This window comes from Ipomoea triloba, chromosome 14, assembly GCF_003576645.1.
Source record: "Ipomoea triloba cultivar NCNSP0323 chromosome 14, ASM357664v1".
In the NCBI taxonomy this organism is placed as follows: Eukaryota; Viridiplantae; Streptophyta; class Magnoliopsida; order Solanales; family Convolvulaceae; genus Ipomoea; species Ipomoea triloba.
Genome location: NC_044929.1, coordinates 18,758,269 through 18,782,242, shown reverse-complemented (window position 1 = coordinate 18,782,242; position 23,974 = coordinate 18,758,269). Strand labels below are relative to the sequence as shown.

Genomic DNA, 23,974 nt, shown 5'->3' with positions numbered 1-23,974 from the left:
TTTTTTTTTTTTTTTTTTTTTTTTTTGTTGGTTAAGCTACTCCTCTTCTATATTCTTCTAGTCTTGTACTCAACTAACCATCTTTGACTAGTTTGGAGGATTATAATAGTCTAACAACTCTTAACTCTAAGTGGGAAAAGTAGAGACAACATACTCGAATTACTCGGCCGCCTAAGCAGCGCTTCTGAGTGTCCGACTAGCGCCTAGGGCCTTTTACAACACTGCTATATAGTAGTTGTGAATGAATTCATTGTTTCGAGCAAAAACAAAAAATTGAACTTACAGCGGGTGAAGAACGAGTGCCACAACACAATGCGAATGTGATATTTGGATCGAGGGAGCCTATACAATAGAGTGAAGGAATTGTGCTCCCCTTTTCATCTTGTTTACCCTTTACATCCCCCAAATAAATTTGACATTAATTAATCCAAAAAGTATATAATTAAACAAAAAAAAATGAATTTGTTAATAAATTAAAGCATTTTCCTGAATTAAATTACCTCTTTTTCCAGTGGTTTTCTCAGAATATAATGCTCAATACCTTGTGCGTTTATTGTATGACCTCCGATGTTTAATGTCGCCTGAAATTATATATCCAACGAGGTTGTAAAAATTAACCTCCTAATATATTATATATAAATATTCAAAATTTTTAAAAATGTAAATGAATTACCTTGTTGATAAGTGATGCCAGTTTTTCTGGCGTAGAACTAGATGGAGCTCCATATTGAAGAAATCCCTGCAGGAAACAAAATGCACGAACATTAAATTTTAGCTAATATCATCTTAGTCGAGCTCATGTTTTCTCGTCATTCAAAAAGTTGAAAAAAGAAGATTGAATCCATTATATATACATGCATGATACAAGCATTGTACATGTTGATCCAGAATGCTAACTTCTGTTGGTGTGTCAAAAACCTCAAATCCACCTTCTCTAGATTGTTCATCAAAACCCTAACAAGAAAAAAAAAAGTACATAAATGAGATGTTAACTTGTTGAGGTAAAAATAATTCTAAAAATATAAAATAGTAAAAAACTTGTGTGAGACTATCTAAGCAGTCTCAATCCGTGAGACGAGTAAGATATTTGATTAATGAGATTAAAGATCCGACTTATTAATAAAAGATTCTACCCGTCTCACGAATTAAGACCGTGAGACGGTCTCACACAAGTGTTACTCCAAGGTAGAACTTTGATTTTTTTTTTTTAAAAAAAAAAAAACAAAGAAGAAGAAATATTACATTTAGTCCCAATTTATTGGTATAGTTATATAAAATTTACGTGGAAGCCCAATCCACAATCATTATTGCATGGACCATGGCCCGCACAGTTGTGTGGACCATAAATAAAATATACATTTTTAATATACTAAAAATACATTATTTTTGTACATAAAGTATATTATTTTAGAGTACATTAAATACTGAAGATACATTATTTTATATATACTACCAAATAATGTACATTTAATATAAAAATAATGTATTTTTAGTATAATAAAAATGTACTTTTTATTTTTGGTTCACACAGTGGTTGATGTAATAATTGCCCACTTTTTTAACCATACAAAATAATATTGTAGATGAAAATTTAGATTCACTTTTGAGTGATTAGAAATCATGTGTTTTTCAACCTTGCTAGTTATCATGGTACATGTATATTAACCTTAAAATCCTAAAAACAGATCCATTTAATTTTTAAGAACAAAATTTGTGATTTGACTAAGAATCTAGAGATTAAATCCACACACAAAAAAAAAAAAGAAAAATTGAAAGCATGCATTGATCTTAGTTAGGGTACCTACTTGAGCTTTTGGAACAAGGGAACGGAGCTAGAAGTTGAGATGCATTTGGTATCCATAGAAGTGGACGAAAACCTAACCAAATTCTTGTAAGGCCCGATGTCTCTGGGAACAGAGTTTTCCGAGTCAAAAATGCCGTAAGGGTCCTGCTGTCTCGACTGTTTATGAATGGCTAGACTGGTTTTCACGTTCAGGCTCGGCTCGGATCTGAAGCTGAGGGAGAAGTTGTTGGAGCGAGCTATGGTGCCTGACTTCTCGATCTCCATAGCTCTGGAGGTTCGGAGCAGTCGCACGTAAATGTAGAGCAGGCATTTCATGATGCTCTCCGATAGCTTGTTGGGAGGCCATCTCTGAATGGCTTCTTCCGATGAGTGAATGGGAGATGGCATCACTTTTGGGGCCGGTTCTGATAGCCATGAAGTGGACATGAATTTGTGTGACATGTCCATTGACATCTCCACGTTGCGTTCTCTCTGCATGCCAAATGTTAATCATTCCACTATTTGAGACTGTAGACCAGATAGATTTCGCTTGTAACACTAATGAACAAGGTATCACAACGAGATAAACTATTTTAGGTTGTTTATAGATGATCCACTCAAATCAAGAAGGCTAATAGGTCACTCTCGCTGGGTAAATGGCCTTAAGGTAAACCACCCTAGATTGCTTATAGTTAATCAACTCAAACCAAGAATGTTAATAGGCCACTCCTAGGTGAAGATCTGGTTAAACCTGCCTTGTGATCCTAACTCACAAATTAAAAGATCATAAACAGGTAAATAAGTGCATATAGTTAATCAACTCAAACCAATAGGCCACTAGTACTAAGAGTGTGCACTACCACTTGTGACTCTAGCCCGCAAAGGATTACTGTAGTAAACCAACCTAAATTTTTCACAGTTGACTGATTCAAATAAAAAATGTCAATAAACAAGAGTTCAACCTGACTTATAATGGTTACCAATTCAAATCAATTTGGGTGAGTGCCTCATGATTTAAATTTTTAGTTGTGAGAAAATAATTAATTTATATGAGATTAGAGTGGTACCCTAGGGGTGGGTTGGCGAGGCTCTCGCAAGGGGGAGGCAGGTTTGATGAAGCCACTCTTCCTGGGAACCCTCTCTCCGAACGTTCTAATAACTCCTTCATGGAACTGATGATTCTCCTTTGAATCAAGCTGCGTTCCTTTCTGCAAACTGGGGCTCAAAGATGTCTCGTTTACACTGCTGAAGTTCTTGATGCCATAGTCGCCCTTGATGGCTTTGCTAATGAAGTGCAGTGCCTTGGTATCAAATGGCAATTTGGTGTGCAGGTTATTGGATGATGGTGGATTATTGTTTGGTGTAAGGGAAGAAGATATGTGGTGCCATAATGGCTTCATTCTTGCCTCTTCTTTGGCCTTATTGGCAGCTTCCATTTTGGCCTGCTTCACCTCTGCTTGGAGCTGGGTGATTTGGGTTTCTAGCCGACTTATCTCGCTTTCCACCATGCCCAACTCGCCCAAAACCTCCTTCATCTGCAAATTTTTTGCTATGGGGTTATAATAAAAGGAAAAATGACATATTTGATCCCTAAGCTGTATTACATGTATAGATTCCGTCTTTTATTGTTGTGTCTATTTTCGATTCATCAATTATTCTACAATTGACGAATGACGATTTTGGTTCCTTTTTCATTAATATATTTAGGAGGAGGATATATCATATGATTGAGAATTCATGTCTCACGTTAAAAAAAAAAAAAAAGTGAGGATTAGTGTCATCAATAATCCATATGGATTACGTTGATCAAGAGTTGAAAATTAAGAAAAAAATGATGTGACACTTTTGTAATTATAACGATACATTTGATAATACGTTCAGATAACTAATAGTGCACTTGAAATCTACAATGCACTTAGGTGTGTCATGTGTGCACTATTAGTTGTTTGCGAATACACTATCAAACATTTTCAGATGTATGGAATGCCAATGTATTTTTTCTTCAATTTTCAACTCTTAATCAACCCATATATATGGATGATATTAATCCTCACTTTATTGTTAGATTTAAATAAAAAATCAATTTAAAAAAACTTAAATAATAACGATAAACATGGAAATTTGATTTCTTCTCATATAAATATTTCAAAATGTGGAGCAGATATTGTATGAGACCGTCTTACGACGTGTAATAATTTTTAGTTAAAATGTAATACTTTGAATACATATAAAAGTATTATATTTTAACTAAAAAAAATATAATAATCTTACACAAGACTTGCTATTGAGTTTATTTAATTTAACAAAATTTGATCTCCAATCTTTTTTTTTGAAGGACAAAACATAAACATGGCAATAACTAAGGAATTGCATTTATACCCAGAACTCATACATATAATTCAGCGACGAAATATGTCATTCTTAATCAAATAAAAAAAATATTACTCCTAACATAACATGGTGTTTGACTGGAAGGAAGAAATTAGGGATAAATGAATTGTAATTTGATGAGAAAAAAATAAGGCAATACTAATAATAATCAAGGGTAACAAAGTCTTTATTATGTTTTCCCTTTCCTTCCCCATTATTGAATTCCAATTCATATGGTGAAGATATAAAAATTACAATTCAACAAAATGAAAAAATTGCAATTCCCTCTAACCAAACACTGTAATTCGAATGGCCAAAGAATTGCTTTATAATTGAATTATCACTACATCCAACCAAACAGCCCATAAAAGATTGTATATATCCAGAACAGCACATTGAGTAATCGTTTAGGTTATTAGTAATTGGCATATATGTAACTAATTATATTAAAATATTGAAACAAATAAGCATTCTTCAACACAACTAACACAAATATAAATAAGTCAAAGAAATCAAGAAATGCATACTTTTGGAGGAAGAAAATTTGGGATGCTGAGAACTGAAGCATTCTTCCGCTGGTAAACACGATCCAGAAATTCTCGCACCTTTTGTTCATGTTCCAGCATTTTACTAAGCTCAGAAACCTTAAAATAACATAAACTTCTAGAAATTAATTTAATCGTTTCGAGTAAAAAAAAAAAAGAAATTCCAAGAAATTAAATAATTAAGTTGATGAGAATTTAATTAGTGATTGAATTGGTTATTAAAGTGAGTTAATTTTCAGAGATGAAATGGTATAAAGTGTTGGCTATTAATAGACAAGATTCCAGTATGGCACTCCACACGAAAAGGGTTTAGCCTTAGCATGAGCAAAGGAATTAGCCTGGCAAAGTGGATCTATGTGACTATGTGGAACATTAATACAGCAATAACATAGACTAGGGTGCATATGCGACCCATCACCTATATGTATGACATTAATTACTAGATTTTAGACAATATACGACATTATATTGTATTTTAGGTGATGAGGAAATCAAAATTATTATTATTTAAAGATAGATGTGTATTTGGATGGTACATTTATTTATTTATTTGTGTAAAAATTCACAAATAACACAACAGAGGTAAACGCACTAAGCTAAGAAGACCTGTGTGATGATTCAAGTTTAATTAATGGAAGAGTGTTGGTAAAAATCAAATTCTCTGTCCAAATACGACAATCATTCATTATATTGTATTTTAAAAATAAGATTTTCTAAACATACCCCATGCACACTTGCCCACAAAAATTGCCTGGTGTTCAAAAGGAGTCTCTCCATAAGATGGTGAAACTCTCACATTATGACTGTTAGTGTTTGATATTGCTTATTTGTCCACAGTTGATCATTCAAAAACTAACTGAACTATCCGTGCAGATTACATATTGCATACTTTCAAATATTGATTACGAATTTTTTTTTTCAAGCAAAATATAAAACGTACTGAGTAACATTTTTGAAAAAATTACTTTTAGATGTGTGATATGTTATATATACTCATTTATTGAAATACTCCGTACTAATTAATATAAGTGAAGTATGTATAATAAATAAAATCCTTTATTATATGATGCCCATACCTCTCTTTCGAGTTCCTCCCTCTTTTGCTGTCCAATGATCTTCTTCTTTCTCTGCAACACAAACCGTACGTAATATTGTGTCAAACGACCGTTCTGCACCAAACAAAAAGCACGCGCGCATAATTAACTTACAAAATGTGTCGGGGTGTGAGCGGCGGCTAGGTCTGCCATGAAGGCCAGCCGGGAAAGTAAAAACAGCACCTTAATTAGCGGCCGGAGATTCAAGAAACCTTTCTGCAAAACTGGCGGCCAGCAGGGAAACCCATTAAAAGACAAAAGAAAAAGGGAACCCACCACCAACGCTTTCTTGATTAGTATGGCATCAACAATGATATAATAATAGTAATTATAATAATAATAATCAAAATGTTGGTGAGTAATCTTGGACTGGAAGCAAGAAAGGGTGTGGGTGGCTTTGGTTGAAAGCTTGTGCTGTTGAGAATTTTGTTGAAAGTGCAGCACAAGTATAGATGAGAGGATGATGAGAGGGAGCTTTCAAAGTGCACTAGTAGTAGTTGTGGTTAAACCCAAGAGATTAGGGTGTGGGTGTGAGTGGGACATGAACACATCATATCATGCTGCTATGCTATCTAACCACAGCAGCAACAGAAGAGTAGAGGTGGCGTAGCTTGGAAAAAAGACCATTGCTCAATTTCTTATTCTTATCTTATATATAACAACCACCCTTAATATATTAAGCTATTCAAAGGATAGGATGCACTTTAATCCTAAATAATCATTATACTGTATATCATGATATTAGAGCCGTTAAAATGAGCTTTGATCGTCGCGTCGGCGCGCTCCATCTCTTGCCTAGGTAGGAGATGGATCTCGATAGCATCCCGGTCCGGACCGGACCGCAGGGCGGGCCGGGCAGGCCCATGTATGTGTATCACAAAGTGTTGGTCTATGGTACCTAATGGAAAAAATACTGTGACATTTTGATAATTTCCTACACCATGTATATTTCGGTGATACACTAATAAATGCGGGGTGTAGTGCACTTTTGAGTGAACTGTGGTGTACCACAAAGTGATGCACTAATGAAAAAATGCGGTGACGTTTTGGTAATTTCCTGCAACATATATATTTCGGTAGTGCACTTAGTATTGTGGTATGGTGCACTTATGAGTGATTGTGATGCACCTATTGTGCATTAAGAGTGTATGCACCAAGCCGCTCAACCGCCCGGAAATGGTTGACTGCATATGAACTAGGTCTTTAGTTTGAATCAAACCTTGTACTGTACGTGTGCTTGTTAGCAAAGTAAAACTATTAACTTATTTTGGTCTTAATAGTATTTTCCGTCTATATATTTATATAGAATAATCATTTCAGTCCATTAATGGTTAACGACTTAACGCAAGACTCATTGGTCTTTCAAATTTTTACAAGCTGACGATTTCACTAATAGATACAATTAAAGTCTGTCATCTTTGTATTAGATATATATGTGGAGTTTAATTATTAGTCAATATAATGACAAACCTAAATTGTACAGTTCTAAATCATTAATTTTTTTTTGTTAATATGTTAAAGAACCAAAATATAACCCTCATCACCTTGTAAAAAGGACAAAAACCACCATCTTATTATAATGGTTTGTGAATCGAAATAACATTTATGAAAGGTCAGAGTACGACATAAAGAATCCATTATAATTCAATGTGCGAGATAACACTTTAACCTATAAAAAATTATACGGCTAATTACCAATATTTACATAGACAAATACACATAGTGATTAAATCGATATTTTGTATAAATACAATGAAAGAAAAAACTATTTTTCCTAATCTTTTTTTTTAAAACCGAACAACAAAACTCCATTAATTATGCAAAAGAAAATGCCGAATACAATCCGGGTAAGTAGTAAACCAAGAACGAGGACCAGACTGAGAAGCCACAACTCTAGCTAACACATGAGCTAACGTATTCGCTGATCTAGGAACAAAATGAAACGATACATCAATAAAATGACGTTTCAAGACAATACAATCATGAATAATGCAGCCGATATAAGAGTGAATCGGGGAAGAGTTCTTCAGCCAGTTACAAACCAATTGACAATCCGAATAGATAGCCACCTTATACCAACCCCGACCCTTAGCCCAAGAGAACGCCTCCTTAATAGCCATGACTTCAGCTAAAATAGGACCCCGAAGGCACCTAACATGATTATTTTTCCTAATCTAAAATAAATAAAATAGCATTTTTAGTTTCTTAACAAAATATTGATTTAGTTGTATGCATGCACGGGTAACTTAGTTGGTCCTTGGATGGCAAATTATGGGTAAAGATGCATGATCGAGTCCTGACAGCCTCAATGTAGAATTTACACTCAATGTGGAAGCTTCAACCTTGTGGGCACCAGACACTTATTCTCTCAAATAATGGACCGTCATCTTGATTTACCACCTCCACATATCCTTTCGGACCGAGATGTGGGGACTTCCAAGACTTTCGTCTTTTGTGAGCAAAATATTGATCTAGTCCTTTAATTATTTATAGTGTATATTTAATTCTTCAATTTTTAGTAAAATGTCAAATTTGATCTCTTAGAGTTTTAGCGGAACTGGTGCTTTAATGTTGGAGATCAAATTTATTAATTTAATTTACTACAAACTTACAAACTTAAGGACTAAATGTATATCACAAATAAGTGAGTCTAAATATAACAATGTTCTCAATTAAAAGTATAATTAAAACTTACGATGTCGGTGTATAAATAGTAATATTTATTACAAATCACGTTAATAGCTGTAAACTTGTGTGCATATAGCTAATTTACGTAAAAGAACGAAAGAAATTGATGGAAAAGACGGTTGAGTATATTGACTCAATTGTAGAGTTGGTTTTGTGTCTTATTCAGAATGTGTATGTTAATTGTATTGAAAGAAAGAATTCTTTTTTTTTTTTTTTTTTGGTTAATATATGGAATCTGTGGTGTGTTATATAACACTGTCTTAAGTGTTATTTGTCTGATGACGGTACAGTCAAGAGTTCCGGTACACTTTTCACATGCTACACAAATTAACTACGCTTAGCTTACACCAACTATATCGCAAGCGAACATGACTGTGCTCAGACAGAAATACGAATCAAATTAAAGAAGGGAAGAGAAGAAGTAGCGGAAGGCTTTCAAATTGACCACTCGTAGTCCCTCAACTTTTCAAAATGTGACCCGCCATGGTCCTCCTAGAAGAAGACCACAACTGGTTAAAATTTTATAGTTGAAGGGCCACTGATGGTTAACTTTGATCACAGATGGTAACAATTTGAAAGTCGAAAGACCGCATGTGATCAATTTAAAAGTTTAGAATTAAACATGACAAAATCGCTATACTCAAAGGATTTCATATGGTATTAACTCTTAATCAGAGCAACCTAATCTAGTTAGTTAAATAGATATTTTCTATAATACGGAATAATACAATCTAGACATGCTATGATTTGTTGATTAAGATATGTAAATTTGAGTTGCATGAGCAGAATATGTTAACTGCAAACACAGTAAACTTTTCCTAAAATTATTAGTGGGTTTAAGATTCAAGAATGGAATTAGTTCGCAATTCATAAAAATGGTGAGCCCAAACATATTATGACCTTCCTCCATTGAAGCCCATCACCTTTTTTCTTCGAGTTACACAGTGCCCTCCCCATTTTCCCTCCCCGCCATACCTTTACTGCTCAGTCAACTCTCAAGTAAAAAGATACTTAGCTAGTAATAGCAACAGAAGAAGAAGAGGAAGACGCAGCAGCAGCAGCAGTCAAACATCCATGGCTTCTCTTTTCCATTACATTTCAAAATCCCAACGCGTATGCATCTCACTATTTAGACTTCCAACAAGCTTCATGAGCTCTTTCTCTGCCCCATTCAATTCATACCCTTCCACCTTTACACGCCCATTCCAAGGTAACCTTTTTCTTGTTCATGTACTCTAATAATTTTGGATTTTACTTTTAAGTTAGTGTTTGATAAGATTTTTCTTTCAGTAATTTCCTCAAACATGTCTATGTACTATTGTTGGATAGTGTGCCTTGGGGGTTAGCTGGATTATGAAAATTTAAATTTGGGTGTCTTGGAATTTTATTTTTTTTTTAAAAAGTGAAAATTTACTGTGAGAGTTCAAAATGTGAGCAATTGGGTCATTTACTTGGGAAATATTTCTGAAAGTTGGAGAAAGATGGTAACTTTTAATGACATTATATTTGATTACATAGTAGAAATCCTCATTCTTCCTAACTGTGGTATACAACTAGGAGCATTATGTATGAGATTACAAAGTATATATTTATATTGCTTGATAGATTGTTTGAGTTCTTTAGTTTCTTACACTTGAGAAAGCAGCATACTCACAAGAGTAATTAGTGGGTCATCAGTGATGGTTAAAGCTTATATCCTTGTGGTAGTGGCATACATTGCTTCTCTTGCTGAAACGGCCACCGGATTTCATGACATGGTTTCTGGCACCAAACGCAAATACTTCATGTTGGGAGGGAAGGGAGGAGTTGGGAAAACAAGTTGCGCCGCATCTCTTGCTGTAAAGTTTGCAAACCATGGCCATCCGACTATTGTAGTCAGTACTGACCCAGCTCACTCGTTGAGTGATTCCTTTGATCAGGTTCAACATTTGGTTGTGACTTCCTTATCTACTACTATGAGACCTAATTTTTGGTCTTTAATGAAAAGACTTTGAAGCAATGCCATTTTCCGTGTAATATCTAGGATTTGACTGGAGGGACTCTCGTTCCAGTTCAAGGAGTGGATTCTCCATTATATGCACTGGAGGTATATCTCTCATTCTGTGCTTCGGGTTTTGGTACTCATGCTAGGATATCTACATTTCTTTCATTCTAGTGTTCAACTCACCCTCGGTTTTTAAGTAGATAAACCCTGAGAAAACAAGAGAAGAATTCCGTGCAGTGAACCAGGATCATGGTTCGGATGGTGTCAAAGATTTTATGAATAGCATGGGAATGGGAACATTGGCTGAGCAGGTGAAACTGCATCCATGTTTTGTTGCTTTTTTCTCGTCACTGTTCTCCATTTCACGTTGCCCTGTAATTCAATTTTTTACTGTTTAGCACACTGTTGAACAAAATGTGTATTAAATATGTAAAAAACTTTATATATTTCTAGTAGCCTCTTGGCTTTTTATATTTAGACTCTTCCACTAAGCTTTGAAATCCTCAAATGACTCAACTGTTTGACTTTTTCTCTTATATCTTTTCATAGTTGGGGGACCTAAAATTTACAGAGCTGTTAGACATCCTTCCACCTGGTCTANACTGTCTTAAGTGTTATTTGTCTGATGACGGTACAGTCAAGAGTTCCGGTACACTTTTCACATGCTACACAAATTAACTACGCTTAGCTTACACCAACTATATCGCAAGCGAACATGACTGTGCTCAGACAGAAATACGAATCAAATTAAAGAAGGGAAGAGAAGAAGTAGCGGAAGGCTTTCAAATTGACCACTCGTAGTCCCTCAACTTTTCAAAATGTGACCCGCCATGGTCCTCCTAGAAGAAGACCACAACTGGTTAAAATTTTATAGTTGAAGGGCCACTGATGGTTAACTTTGATCACAGATGGTAACAATTTGAAAGTCGAAAGACCGCATGTGATCAATTTAAAAGTTTAGAATTAAACATGACAAAATCGCTATACTCAAAGGATTTCATATGGTATTAACTCTTAATCAGAGCAACCTAATCTAGTTAGTTAAATAGATATTTTCTATAATACGGAATAATACAATCTAGACATGCTATGATTTGTTGATTAAGATATGTAAATTTGAGTTGCATGAGCAGAATATGTTAACTGCAAACACAGTAAACTTTTCCTAAAATTATTAGTGGGTTTAAGATTCAAGAATGGAATTAGTTCGCAATTCATAAAAATGGTGAGCCCAAACATATTATGACCTTCCTCCATTGAAGCCCATCACCTTTTTTCTTCGAGTTACACAGTGCCCTCCCCATTTTCCCTCCCCGCCATACCTTTACTGCTCAGTCAACTCTCAAGTAAAAAGATACTTAGCTAGTAATAGCAACAGAAGAAGAAGAGGAAGACGCAGCAGCAGCAGCAGTCAAACATCCATGGCTTCTCTTTTCCATTACATTTCAAAATCCCAACGCGTATGCATCTCACTATTTAGACTTCCAACAAGCTTCATGAGCTCTTTCTCTGCCCCATTCAATTCATACCCTTCCACCTTTACACGCCCATTCCAAGGTAACCTTTTTCTTGTTCATGTACTCTAATAATTTTGGATTTTACTTTTAAGTTAGTGTTTGATAAGATTTTTCTTTCAGTAATTTCCTCAAACATGTCTATGTACTATTGTTGGATAGTGTGCCTTGGGGGTTAGCTGGATTATGAAAATTTAAATTTGGGTGTCTTGGAATTTTATTTTTTTTTTAAAAAGTGAAAATTTACTGTGAGAGTTCAAAATGTGAGCAATTGGGTCATTTACTTGGGAAATATTTCTGAAAGTTGGAGAAAGATGGTAACTTTTAATGACATTATATTTGATTACATAGTAGAAATCCTCATTCTTCCTAACTGTGGTATACAACTAGGAGCATTATGTATGAGATTACAAAGTATATATTTATATTGCTTGATAGATTGTTTGAGTTCTTTAGTTTCTTACACTTGAGAAAGCAGCATACTCACAAGAGTAATTAGTGGGTCATCAGTGATGGTTAAAGCTTATATCCTTGTGGTAGTGGCATACATTGCTTCTCTTGCTGAAACGGCCACCGGATTTCATGACATGGTTTCTGGCACCAAACGCAAATACTTCATGTTGGGAGGGAAGGGAGGAGTTGGGAAAACAAGTTGCGCCGCATCTCTTGCTGTAAAGTTTGCAAACCATGGCCATCCGACTATTGTAGTCAGTACTGACCCAGCTCACTCGTTGAGTGATTCCTTTGATCAGGTTCAACATTTGGTTGTGACTTCCTTATCTACTACTATGAGACCTAATTTTTGGTCTTTAATGAAAAGACTTTGAAGCAATGCCATTTTCCGTGTAATATCTAGGATTTGACTGGAGGGACTCTCGTTCCAGTTCAAGGAGTGGATTCTCCATTATATGCACTGGAGGTATATCTCTCATTCTGTGCTTCGGGTTTTGGTACTCATGCTAGGATATCTACATTTCTTTCATTCTAGTGTTCAACTCACCCTCGGTTTTTAAGTAGATAAACCCTGAGAAAACAAGAGAAGAATTCCGTGCAGTGAACCAGGATCATGGTTCGGATGGTGTCAAAGATTTTATGAATAGCATGGGAATGGGAACATTGGCTGAGCAGGTGAAACTGCATCCATGTTTTGTTGCTTTTTTCTCGTCACTGTTCTCCATTTCACGTTGCCCTGTAATTCAATTTTTTACTGTTTAGCACACTGTTGAACAAAATGTGTATTAAATATGTAAAAAACTTTATATATTTCTAGTAGCCTCTTGGCTTTTTATATTTAGACTCTTCCACTAAGCTTTGAAATCCTCAAATGACTCAACTGTTTGACTTTTTCTCTTATATCTTTTCATAGTTGGGGGACCTAAAATTTACAGAGCTGTTAGACATCCTTCCACCTGGTCTAGATGAAGCTGTTGCGATTTCTAAGGCATGTATAGCAAAAACGAGGTTTCTTTTTAATTTTGATTGATGAGACTCTATCTATGCAAATATGGAGTGTATTCTTAATCATATAATGACTTTGTAGGTTATTGAATTTGTTGAGTCTAAAGAGTACAGTAACTTCACTCGGATAGTTTTTGACACAGCTCCCACTGTGAGTAGAAACCTGCATTTTATTTTAATAGTGTCTCTGGCTGGCGTTCACACCCGTTATTCTATAGGGCCATACACTTCGGCTTTTGTCATTGCCAGAATTCATGGATGCATCAATTGGTAAGATGATGAAGGTTTGTATTCATATACATACAAAAGAATGTGTTAATCTATGTGTTTCAAATGTTGAATAAGTAATTGGGTCCAATGGCATCATACCTACAAAAACAACAAATAAGCATGTTAGGCTATTTGGATTTTCGGCCCCAAGACTTGGGATTCTCATATTTTGTTTTCAAACTAGTGTCAAATTGGGAAGAAAGTTGGATGATTTATATTCTCACATTTGATCACAATTTATATAAGAGTTTACGGTATTACATATTTACAGAACTAAATCACCACCAAATCTCTCTCTCACTATCTAAAAAATTCTCCCTAATTATCTCCTAATCCTAATCAATTAAAATAAATCTTGATCCATTACAACTAATTACACTGAGGATACGAAATTAATCCTATTATTGTCATTTTGTATCTTATATTCCGATGGTTGAAGATCTGAGTGATTCTCCTCGTCATTCTGTGTTATACAGCTAAAGAAAAAAATAGCTTCTGCAACCTCAGCAATTAAATCTGTTTTTGGGAAAGAGAGCCCTCGACAAGATGACACTGTAAGCATTGAGCTGGTTATACCAGTTTTGCACTCTGCTGTTACTAAAGATTTGCGTGTTTGTTTTTACTCTATTTCGTTTGGCTCCAGAATGACAATCTACAGCAGCTAAGGAGCAGGATGGCCAAAGTCCGAGATCTGTTTCATGATACCGAAGCTACAGAGTTTGTCATTGTTACAATTCCCACGGTAATGCCAACAACTCCTGCTTCTGTTTTTGTTAAGAGTCTCACATTGATAAAATAAGAAAGAGAATATGGGTTTATAAGGCTATGAGTTAGACTAGCTAATTGGTTGGATTCAATCTTTTAGTGTGATTTGGCCATGTGCATTATAGCCCAGTTGAGTGACTTTAGCCCGCCCAATATTAAATTATAACAAGTTTTAAAAGCACGGGTTTGAATAGGTACCGTCGATCATATGCTATGATCTTCTAGCACCCTTGTTACTTCTTTCCTCCCGGCATCATTTTCTTTGCTTTGCAGTTATTGCTCTCAGGTTTTGATTTTCTGATACCAATCTTAATGGTGTTAGCAAATGTACTTTATATTTCTTAAGTCCATCCGTCAATGACAGATTGCAATGATTTCTGGTCACATTTATATATTTTATACCAGTAAACAACTTCATGATGTGATTTTTTTTTAAATTTTTATTTTAATGAAGGCTATGGCTGTAAGTGAATCTTCACGGTTGTGTAAATCCTTGAAGAAAGAAAAAGTTCCGGTAAGAAGGCTTGTTGTTAATCAAGTGCTATCACCATCCGCCTCAAACTGCAAGTTCTGTGACATGAGGAGAAAGGTATCAATTCTTTAATGCTATTTTGCAGAGTTTAACTTTTAGCTCATCCAACAGTGCTCGGTTGGTAGAATTCTCTGAAATCGTTTTCTACACCTTCAGCTTATCTGTAACTAACAGAAAACAAAACCCGAGGAATATAACTTGAACTTGAAGATTGGTTTTCTTAGTGCATGATTTGATTGGTACTTTCTATAGTTGCGTCTTTTAGTGCTACAAGTTAAGCATCTGTTGCAGGATCAGAGTCGGGCTCTTGATTTGATTGGTAAAGATCCAGATTTGGGAAGGTTGATGTTACTCCAGGCACCCTTGTTTGATGCGGAGATAAGAGGTGCACCTGCGCTTAAATTCATGGGCGATTCGGTTTGGAAATGAATAATGTCCAGCCCATCATACAGGTGAGTGAGTGACTAAATGATCAATTTTTCCCCTATCACCATGATCTAAAACTTCTTTGCTAAGAAACACTTGCTTGTTCTGCTATAAAACAATTATAGAAAATTGTATTGATGTATTCACCCCATTTATATTACTAGCAAAACATATTGTACAACTTTATCAACTATTACATATGACAGCATAGAAATTCCCGAACAATTATAAGATGTGATGTGATGGACCTACCTTATTAGTTTGGTTCTTCTTTCTCTTTATTAAGACATTTTCTTGCTAATTGTTTTTCAAATCCATTCCTAGGTACCAACTTCTCCACCTTTTCTCTATACATATTTCAGGATTATGGATGTTGACATTAAAGAAGAAGCTACTTGCACTTGAGGCAACTGGATTGGTGGTGCACCAGAAAGTAACGAATATGATATCATTCCTAAACCCACTCGACGAGGTAATAAAGAGTATATTAGAATTAATAGCAAGCCGATTCACTTAAAAGTTCATTAACTTTAAAGAAGATTACCTGAATCCTTGGCCCAGATTGTTTGCAACGATTCATGAGGATGGGCGTAGTCAGATACCTAAATTGCCAGTATCAATGGGTATTTTTTGCAGACAGCAGAGTGAATGTCAGTTAAATAATCAAAATTGTCATTATCAAGTGTGAACATCAATACCTCTAAATTGTTTGTGCTGGCTGGAAAAAATGATTCCTACTGGTCAAATAATTTAAAAGTAAAATATTAAAAAACCAAAAGTTTGAAGTAAATAGAGAACCAAAACAAGATGTGGTGGCTTCATGAGAATACCAGAACCAGGTATCACTGGGCTGGTGCTGAAACTATGACAGCAAACCAGTTTACCTGGACAGTATTCTTCATTTTCTTGAGCATGGTAGTTCAAACTTCCTTCAAAGGCATCACCCATTTTTGCCAGATGATAATTCTTCCATGTTTGTTGAGGAAAGCCAAGCTGGAAAATGGACTCTCATTTACTCTGGAAAGTGATTAAGCAGAAGAAGGCTATAACGCGACTGAGTATGCCTGTTAGAATGAGGCAACCCAGGCAAGAATACCAATCTGAAAGGGCGAAACCTCTTGTTTTTAGGACTCCACATCTTGAGATCAGCCACACTCCAGAGTACCTGAAAAGAAAATAGAAGATTAAAAATGGATTACGCGTTAAAAAAAAAATCTAAATTGTCAATTGACGTTAGTGCCATTTGTACTTGATACAAACAACTGAACAAGCATGGTTACACTATCTATTGTGAGGATATGTGTTGACAATATCTAGTACAATCCAAAACAGCATCGTAGAAATGTCAAAGCAAGTTGACCTACCCTCCAAGCCATTCTTCAACTATTCAACCCTTTGAACTTGCTTAACTCAACGCATAGTTGTGACTTAGATGGCTAGAAAAGCTGCCAATTTTTTACTCACCCATTTGGCACATACATTGTGAGTCACAATTAGGATACATGAAGCCATTTCAGCAAGTCCCTAACCTAGATAGAGTTGAAGCCAATCTCACCTTCTAGCATTTGCTATCAAAAATGCTTCCAAAGTCCATTTAGTATAGCAAAAATCTCCTATTCCTGCCAGAAATGAGTCACCTTTCTGGTTTGCAACTAGAGTCAAGACAACTGGAAGCAAAACTGACCACTGCAGTAAACACAATAGTTTTTGTAAGTATTACAATTTTTGAGTTGAAAAGTTGACAAACCATATTTATTTCATAGATCAGAAATTTGAATGCTCACCAGCTGAGCTTGTCCAGGTTCAAAACAGATGGCAAGCACATAGGCTATTCCAGTAGCTGAGTATATGAGACAAAACAGGACAATGTAGTTATCCTGAATCGAGGATCTTGGATTGTTGAAGAAATAGAACATAGATAGATAAACTGCCGGCTTTATAATGATATTTAACTGATCAATTGTATCCTTTGCCATGAAATAAGCCAAGCTGCTCATGCCAGAAGCGCTCTCTCTCCAGTAGTGTAATTTATCCAGAGAAAATGATCTGAGAGCTGCAATCTTGCTAAGTAGAGCTGCAAATCAGCAATAAGAACTTAGCATACTAGGATGAACCCATGGCGTATAAGAACTACAAATAATAAAGTAATTCTTTTACTTACAGACTGCAATGACAGTGTAAAGATATCCCATGGACCCAAAGCTTTCATCACTCACTTTAGCAAGTGTTCCTAAACAAATTCCAGCAAGTAATAGGATAAGGTAATCTACTGCCTGTACCGTAGCTTCTCGCAATCGCTGCTTGCCAATCCTAGAAAAATTGCATTACCAATAGGGGCATTAGGTGCCATGCTAAAAACATTACAAAGAAATAATAAAGAGTGGAAGTTTTTGCAAGTAATAAAATACAAGTTCCCATAAAATCGCCTCTCAGGTAATTTTAAGCAAGAGAGTTGCAGTCCTTATCATCATCTTTTAGACTAATTCATAGGAATATGAAAGAACTGAAAGTTTAGTTCTTACCTTCCAAGAAAGTACTTATACTGTACCAATAAACCTGGAGTATTCCGATTGGATGAGTCCTTTAAGGTCAAGAAGTAATGCTTCACTTGGTCCCTCTTCTGTTCCACATTAGATTTGAGGTCCCCCCACAGGTTTGCAAACAGAGATCCATCAGGCTCCTCAGATGCAGGATTTGATTCATGAGCTGGACTTTCGCCATTAGCTGCTGCTAACCCAGCAGGGTTTAGCATGTCTGGTGGCACAGTATAACCGTTATGAAGCATCCATTTTAGAGGAAGATCCTTGTAGTTAAATCCTATATCTGGGCTCAGTTTTTCAATTCCCTCCAAAATGTCAATGAAAAAATCAGGGGGATTAACACGCTCGGGGACATGAATCCCAAGGCCTGCAAAATACTCTTCAACTTTCTTCACTGGTCCATGGTATACGACAAGACCACCCTTGGCAAGAAGTATAAAATCATCGAACATATTGAACAATGTGTAGCTGAAGCAGGAAATCCACTACTCAGAGGATAAGAAAAGACCAAAATAAACAGATATTTACTTGGAACAATTACTAATCTTTATCCTATATCTAAAAACGAACAGTAAATTAACTGGAGATCAAGACTTTGGCAGAACACTCTCTCTGTCTTACACACTCAGCAAAAATTGTTATACTGAAGTTCTGCAACCAATATGATGCAAATTCTTTATGATGGTAGTGATGAATAAAGAGCAATAATAACTCCCAAAAATAAATATCTTACAAAGTTGGAAAAGGTTTTCAAAATTACCTTGGTTGGTGAAGCACCATGCATATATTTACTCCTTCAAGAGCCTCACGGCGAAGTGCTTTAAGTAATAACTGAGAAGAAGAGCTGTCCAGACCAGAGGTGGGTTCATCTAAGATCAATAATGAAGGTTCCATTACCATTTCCAGCCCAACATTTACTCGCTTCCTTTGCCCACCAGAAATTCCCCTTTTCTCAACAGTACCCACAAGGGAATCTCTCACATTTTGCAATCCCAGGGATTCAATTACTCGTTCTACAACTAAAACCTTTTCTGCTTTTAGAAATTTTGCTGGCAACCTGGAAAAGTTATATATATGAGTAAACTGAAATGAATAATGTGAATCTTAATCATTAATTGCTCCACCTTTTACATCACTAAGTAAACTAGTTAGTTGTTGATTCATGCCTCCTTTTCTGAGCACTACATGTCTTGAACTCAGCTTTAGAAATAATAGAGTAAAGGAAAGAGACAAAACAAAATTTTCATGGGTCTTGTAGCATAATGCACATTATAATTCAGAAAAGGAAAACAAGTGTAATCTCTGGGACAAAATATTCAGAAAACAGTATAATTTCTTAGTAATAGACTTACCGTTGATCTGTAACATATAAGTGTTGATTGTTTTTAACTTTACGCTTTACCAGTTCATTTTATCTTATAGATGATGAAGTCAAATAAAAATAACACTATGAATAAGCAAGCCACAATCTTGGCACTTGAAATCAAATGATTAAAATCCAGCTTGATGAGTAAAGGACCAATTACTCCATGCAGATTTGGTATTCCATATTAACTTAGAGCCTCCGTGTAGGATGATAAGCTAAGAAAGTATTGTAACATGCCTGCATATAGCGCTAAACCAGAGATTTTCTTCCACAGTCAAGTTTCCATGCACAATATCATCTTGTGGGACAAAGCCAATAATTTTCTTGTATGACTGCACTGTTTCAGCCTTGCCATTTATAAGAATCACACCACTCATGGTACACCCTGTGGCTTTTCCAGTCAAAGCAGAGAGGAATGTTGTCTTTCCAGCCCCGGATGGACCCATGACAGCAGAAACACGACCAGGCGATAATTTCCCCGATACACACCTCAACAGATGCTTCTTTTTCCCCGTTAAAGTAAGTGTCAGATCTTTGAAAACAACCTCAATAGGAGGTCTAGTGATAACTTTAGTATCAGATGCCAATGAGATGACACCAGAGTAGCTCAGATTTGGGCTATTCTCCTGACGTGCTTTTTCTTTCTCAATTTCACCATAAGCATATCTAAACATTTCACTGCGAGTATGTATGTGCCTAGTCTTAGTAGGTTTCTTCTTCAATTTTTTGTCTTCGATCTCAATGTTGAAATCATCATAACTCTCAGAGTTCTCTTGAGAAGGGCTAGATGAGAAGGAAGCATCCGTTACAGGACTAGCTTGGCCTGTACTATTCGTCTCCTCCCTCACTGACTGTTTACGGGAAAATGTCCGTGATAACTGTGTCTGAAGTCCAGTTGCATGCTTTTTAGCAATATCCTTTGCAGTTTTCCATGTTTGTGCTCGTACTGTTTCCCGAACAGTTTTTGCAGCAGCTTCTCTGGACTTTGCTTGCTTTTTCTCTCTAGTGCTCAGAACTCGGTCTGAGCAACTGTATATAACAAGAAGTATGAGCATGATTCCAGCCTAGTCAACCAATGAAGAGGGAAATTAAGGAAGGCTTACACAAAACATATATCAACATATGCTGGAAAACAAAAATAGCCATGTTTGAGGTTGAATCATATCACCCGATATCTAGAAAGATGAATTGGGTCAATAAGTCTTAGATGAGACTTAATAGGGTAAGGATGAAGATTATTTTTTGAAATATAAAAAGAAAAAGGTTAGCAATTAAGTTCAATCAAATCCCTCTCCTTCCACCCTCTTTCAAATGAAGCATACTCAAAGAACATGCTTTCTCAAAGGTGCATCTGAATACAATTATGCAAACGACATTTATAAATTACGGAGTATTAAATTTTACAAGTGACACTATGACTTACAACAAAAAGGGCACCATATGCCGTAATGTTTTGATTTTCTGTTTGGGGGTCACAAGTAGCCAGCCGGTAACATTCTGCAAATTCATCACTGTTGCATCAGTAAAACAACATTCATACTTTATCATATGAGAGGCGTGTTAAGCATGCTTACATGCAGAAACCTGAGGAGAAAACACAAATACCTTTCTTTTCTATTCATTAACACACCCCTTCAACTTAATTTCACATATATTTATGTATAGCTACTAAAATATTGTTGATCAAGGCAATAATAATACATATTAGTACTAAAAGCTAGGAACTGGGTAAAAGGTTCCTATAAACAAGTTCAGAGTGAAATGGAATTCCTGGAATACACTGAATACCACATTCTACATCTAACCAGAATAGTGAACTATATCGCCAACATAATTTCAATGCTTTGTATAATACAGGTCTATGTGTACATCTCAAATACTATATTTTAATAAGCTTGTATTACTAAAATGGAATTAAAATATTAATGTTAGTCTAGGACACTGTCAACACACTGAACAATGATGTGACAATTATCTTATTTATTTATTTTTGAGGACTATATTTATTGAGATGCAAGAAAGAAACCACCATACAAGAGAAAAACATACTTGTCTGGGTTATTGAGCCAGTTCTGCAGTAATGTCTGGAAAAACATAAATGAATAATGTGAGTAACAGGGTACTGCTAAAAGCTTGGAACTATGAGTTAAGCTATGCACCAAGTGTGCAAAGATAGCATCTGCAGCCTAAACATGCAGGGTTGGAAAGGAGAAAGAAACTCAAAATACAAAATTGGGATGAGATGGATGCAGTAAAGGTTGGGGTAAAATCAATACCCGCTATCACAGGGAAATTTACGGATAGTAGATGGACAGTAAGATCCTGCAGGGCAGAATAGATCGTTGCCAGTAATGATATCAGCCCACATATCTGCTCCACCACACTTTTGATTACTATTACCAGGTTGCACTTGATAATTATACCTGTAATGTATCGACAGAGAATATAGCTTTATGACAAATGCAGGAACAAGCTAGCTCAAGAAAAAGTATTATACTTACGGATCACATCCTGCTGTAGCTTCATTGAGTGTTGCTACAGGGCAATAAGAGCCTAATGGGCAGGCTTCACCAGGAGACACAAGGGAAAAAAATCAGAATAATAAACTAAAAATGTGCAACTTAATACTGATTGATTAGCAGGATATGCCATAATGAGAACAGAACCAGCTATAGATGTAAGTTATTCCTTCATACATTCTTAAATAAATTGATAGATCAATCCAACATTCCAACTGCAGAGTGGTGTAAGGTTAAACAATTAAAAATAGAATGCATGTGTCAAACTAATACTCTCTTCCTGTAAATCCCCTTACAATTGCTTACAGAATCCATCAAGCAAATGTTATCACACTCTCCAGATTAGTTTCAACTGTGATAATGAAAGTGATCAACCTATAGGATTTTAACTTACTCTTACATCATCATTTTATCTTTTTCACTTTTTTCCTGGTCAGATGGGGCAACTGTTTTTGTTTAGCATCATAAAGCAGTCAAACTCAGACTCATAGAGTATGAATGTGGTAAAGATATTTTAAAAGAATTGAACAATTCCCAACTTTTGGGAGAAAATTTAACCCATGTGTCATTGAGCAGAGTTATATGCTTTCTCCTTCTCACCGTGAGGTTTTATCTAAGGAGATGCATAATAACTCTTCCAGCTAGCAAAATATTCAGACTATCCAGCTTAATATGGGAACAAGAATAACTCCATAAATGAGAAATAGTAAGAAGCATAGTAGATATTGTTGCAAATTTTATTTTTCTGACCATACCATATCTTTTTTAGGCTTATCTTCTCTTGAAAGATGTTTAGAAAAGATAAAGGTGGGGAAAGTGATGGCTTCTGAAAGAGATTATTTAAAAAAAAAAAAAATGGAAACACTTACCTAGTTAGGAAACTCAATCAAAAAGCTTGATGATATAAAATGGGAATCTTCCAAAACTGATACCCTTCTCATTTGATCATCCTTATATACCCAGAATGGCTAGACTATCCCAAGACAAGTTCCCTCTGACGGTAACTATTAGAATATCCCATATACTGGCTAAATGTCTGCTCAATATTATTATTTCTCTTTTAAAAATTTTTTTCTATATAATGTGTGTGAATTAGGTGCAAGGATGAAGAGAAACAAAACTGGAGAAGCTTACGTAACATGCAGGTGAGACCATGAGGACAAAAGAAGCCTTCACAACATGGTTGACAATCATCAGTTCTCGCTGGGATTTCCTTTATATTTTTAAGATCAACAAGTACATTTTTTCCAACGGTACAAGCCCATCCTGGGTCACAACCAGCACCCCAAGATGATAAATTACAGTTCTTGTTAAGTGTCACAAAGTTGGTACTCTTTCTTGCCAGAGCACCCATCATTATATTAGCTGCATAAAACTGAATTTCTGAAGCTGTACACAAGCGCTGCATCATATCCCCTGTTAATCCATGAAAACGAAATGTCAGATTACTAATCAAGACAAAAGAATTAAAGCAAATTATTTACATCCCATTTGGTGAACACTCATTAACAACTCTAAAATACTGATTGAGCAAAAAAAATATGTTTTGAACCTCAAAAAAATTCCTTTTACAGGCTTGGGATATCCCATTATTTGTGGGCGAAGAAAAGAAGGTTATGGATATTATATAAAGGTGCTGGAAAGAAAGGTAGATTGTTATCATTTGGGTGAAAAACAGTCCTTATCAAGCATGTCTTCCCAATCAATCCTAACTAATGTTTTAGCTGCCATTAGATATCCAAAACATTTCTTCAAGCTTTTGAGCAGGTTCTTTGCAAAGTTCTTTTGGGGTGACCTTTAGGAGACTCAAAGAACATTTTGGCTAGTTAGGAAAACATGGCCTATCCTACATAAAAAAGTGGATAACCGGTTCCCTGTTATGTTACCATTTCAACTAGTTCATTAGACTACACATTAATATTTTATATATTAGATCTTCGCTAAATATCAAAACCCTTTGTTTAGAGAGATAGGTTACTTTAAAAAAAACTTAAGCTTAAGTATACTAAAATTTTGCTCAATCTATAATATATATACATGTAAAAAGTAGAGTTTTAAATTATAATCTCAAATAGTTTTTTTTTTTTTTTTTTTTTTTTTTAAACACCCATGATTTTTTA

General features: G+C 35.5%; 4 protein-coding genes across 14 annotated transcripts in view; 2 read left to right on the top strand and 2 right to left on the bottom strand.

Moving 5' to 3' along the window:
* Nucleotides 1–6,071, bottom strand: part of LOC116004253 — a 7,716-nt gene extending 1,645 nt beyond the window's left edge. The window contains exons 1-9 of the mRNA XM_031244223.1: nt 5,907–6,071; nt 5,775–5,825; nt 4,681–4,797; nt 2,851–3,318; nt 1,806–2,275; nt 855–954; nt 674–739; nt 501–581; nt 284–391 (exon numbers count right to left, since the gene is read on the bottom strand). Of these exons, the coding sequence (XP_031100083.1) occupies nt 284–391; nt 501–581; nt 674–739; nt 855–954; nt 1,806–2,275; nt 2,851–3,318; nt 4,681–4,797; nt 5,775–5,825; nt 5,907–5,945 (1,500 nt within the window). The 5' untranslated portion in view covers nt 5,946–6,071. The remainder of the gene's footprint in view (nt 1–283; nt 392–500; nt 582–673; nt 740–854; nt 955–1,805; nt 2,276–2,850; nt 3,319–4,680; nt 4,798–5,774; nt 5,826–5,906) is intronic.
* Nucleotides 6,072–9,432: 3,361 nt separating this feature from the next.
* On the top strand, nt 9,433–11,142 carry LOC116004067 (ATPase ARSA1-like). Its single transcript, XM_031244003.1, has 5 exons — nt 9,433–9,690; nt 10,188–10,399; nt 10,504–10,566; nt 10,665–10,775; nt 11,014–11,142. Exons 1-5 carry the CDS (start codon nt 9,555–9,557, stop codon nt 11,140–11,142), a joined length of 651 nt encoding a protein of 216 aa, XP_031099863.1. The 5' UTR covers nt 9,433–9,554.
* A 621-nt stretch (nt 11,143–11,763) lies between these two features.
* On the top strand, nt 11,764–22,990 carry LOC116003794 (ATPase ARSA1-like). 3 transcript variants are annotated; one of them, XR_004094708.1, is made up of 13 exons: nt 11,764–12,021; nt 12,519–12,730; nt 12,835–12,897; nt 12,996–13,106; nt 13,345–13,419; nt 13,519–13,587; nt 13,655–13,720; nt 14,183–14,260; nt 14,350–14,448; nt 14,926–15,060; nt 15,295–15,455; nt 15,792–15,901; nt 22,951–22,990. XR_004094708.1 is itself a non-coding variant. In XM_031243729.1 (12 exons), exons 1-11 carry the CDS (start codon nt 11,886–11,888, stop codon nt 15,430–15,432), a joined length of 1,182 nt encoding a protein of 393 aa, XP_031099589.1. In that variant the 5' UTR covers nt 11,764–11,885; the 3' UTR covers nt 15,433–15,455; nt 15,792–16,124. The 3 variants fall into 3 exon arrangements, 1 of the variants encoding a protein (XP_031099589.1); XR_004094707.1 differs by lacking the exon at nt 22,951–22,990 and adding an exon at nt 15,991–16,124; XM_031243729.1 differs by lacking the exon at nt 22,951–22,990 and having other exon boundaries at nt 15,792–16,124.
* LOC116003793 (ABC transporter G family member 28-like) overlaps nt 14,983–23,974 on the bottom strand; it is a 10,128-nt gene continuing 1,136 nt past the window's right edge. The window contains exons 3-17 of one of the 9 annotated variants that reach the window (XM_031243726.1): nt 22,989–23,270; nt 21,837–21,900; nt 21,612–21,758; nt 21,385–21,419; nt 20,759–20,832; nt 19,573–20,399; nt 18,730–19,026; nt 17,952–18,437; nt 17,591–17,739; nt 17,214–17,503; nt 16,985–17,115; nt 16,314–16,594; nt 16,128–16,166; nt 15,974–16,031; nt 14,983–15,041 (exon numbers count right to left, since the gene is read on the bottom strand). In XM_031243726.1, the coding sequence (XP_031099586.1) occupies nt 16,438–16,594; nt 16,985–17,115; nt 17,214–17,503; nt 17,591–17,739; nt 17,952–18,437; nt 18,730–19,026; nt 19,573–20,399; nt 20,759–20,832; nt 21,385–21,419; nt 21,612–21,758; nt 21,837–21,900; nt 22,989–23,270 (2,939 nt within the window). In that variant the 3' untranslated portion in view covers nt 14,983–15,041; nt 15,974–16,031; nt 16,128–16,166; nt 16,314–16,437. Of the gene's footprint in view, nt 15,042–15,548; nt 15,893–15,973; nt 16,595–16,984; nt 17,116–17,213; nt 17,504–17,590; nt 17,740–17,951; nt 18,438–18,729; nt 19,027–19,572; nt 20,400–20,758; nt 20,833–21,384; nt 21,420–21,611; nt 21,759–21,836; nt 21,901–22,988; nt 23,271–23,974 lie in introns of those variants that run through there. The other 8 variants (XM_031243728.1, XM_031243727.1, XM_031243721.1 and 5 more) reach the window with 8 other exon arrangements.

Bases quoted from the DNA above. Each gene is read 5' to 3' on its own strand.
- LOC116003794 (XM_031243729.1), top strand. From the start codon at position 11,886: ATGGCTTCTCTTTTCCATTACATTTCAAAATCCCAACGCGTATGCATC. The intron at 13,107-13,344 runs GTGAAACTGCAT...ATCTTTTCATAG, and splicing joins TGGGAACATTGGCTGAGCAG to TTGGGGGACCTAAAATTTAC. The intron at 14,449-14,925 runs GTAATGCCAACA...ATTTTAATGAAG, and splicing joins TCATTGTTACAATTCCCACG to GCTATGGCTGTAAGTGAATC.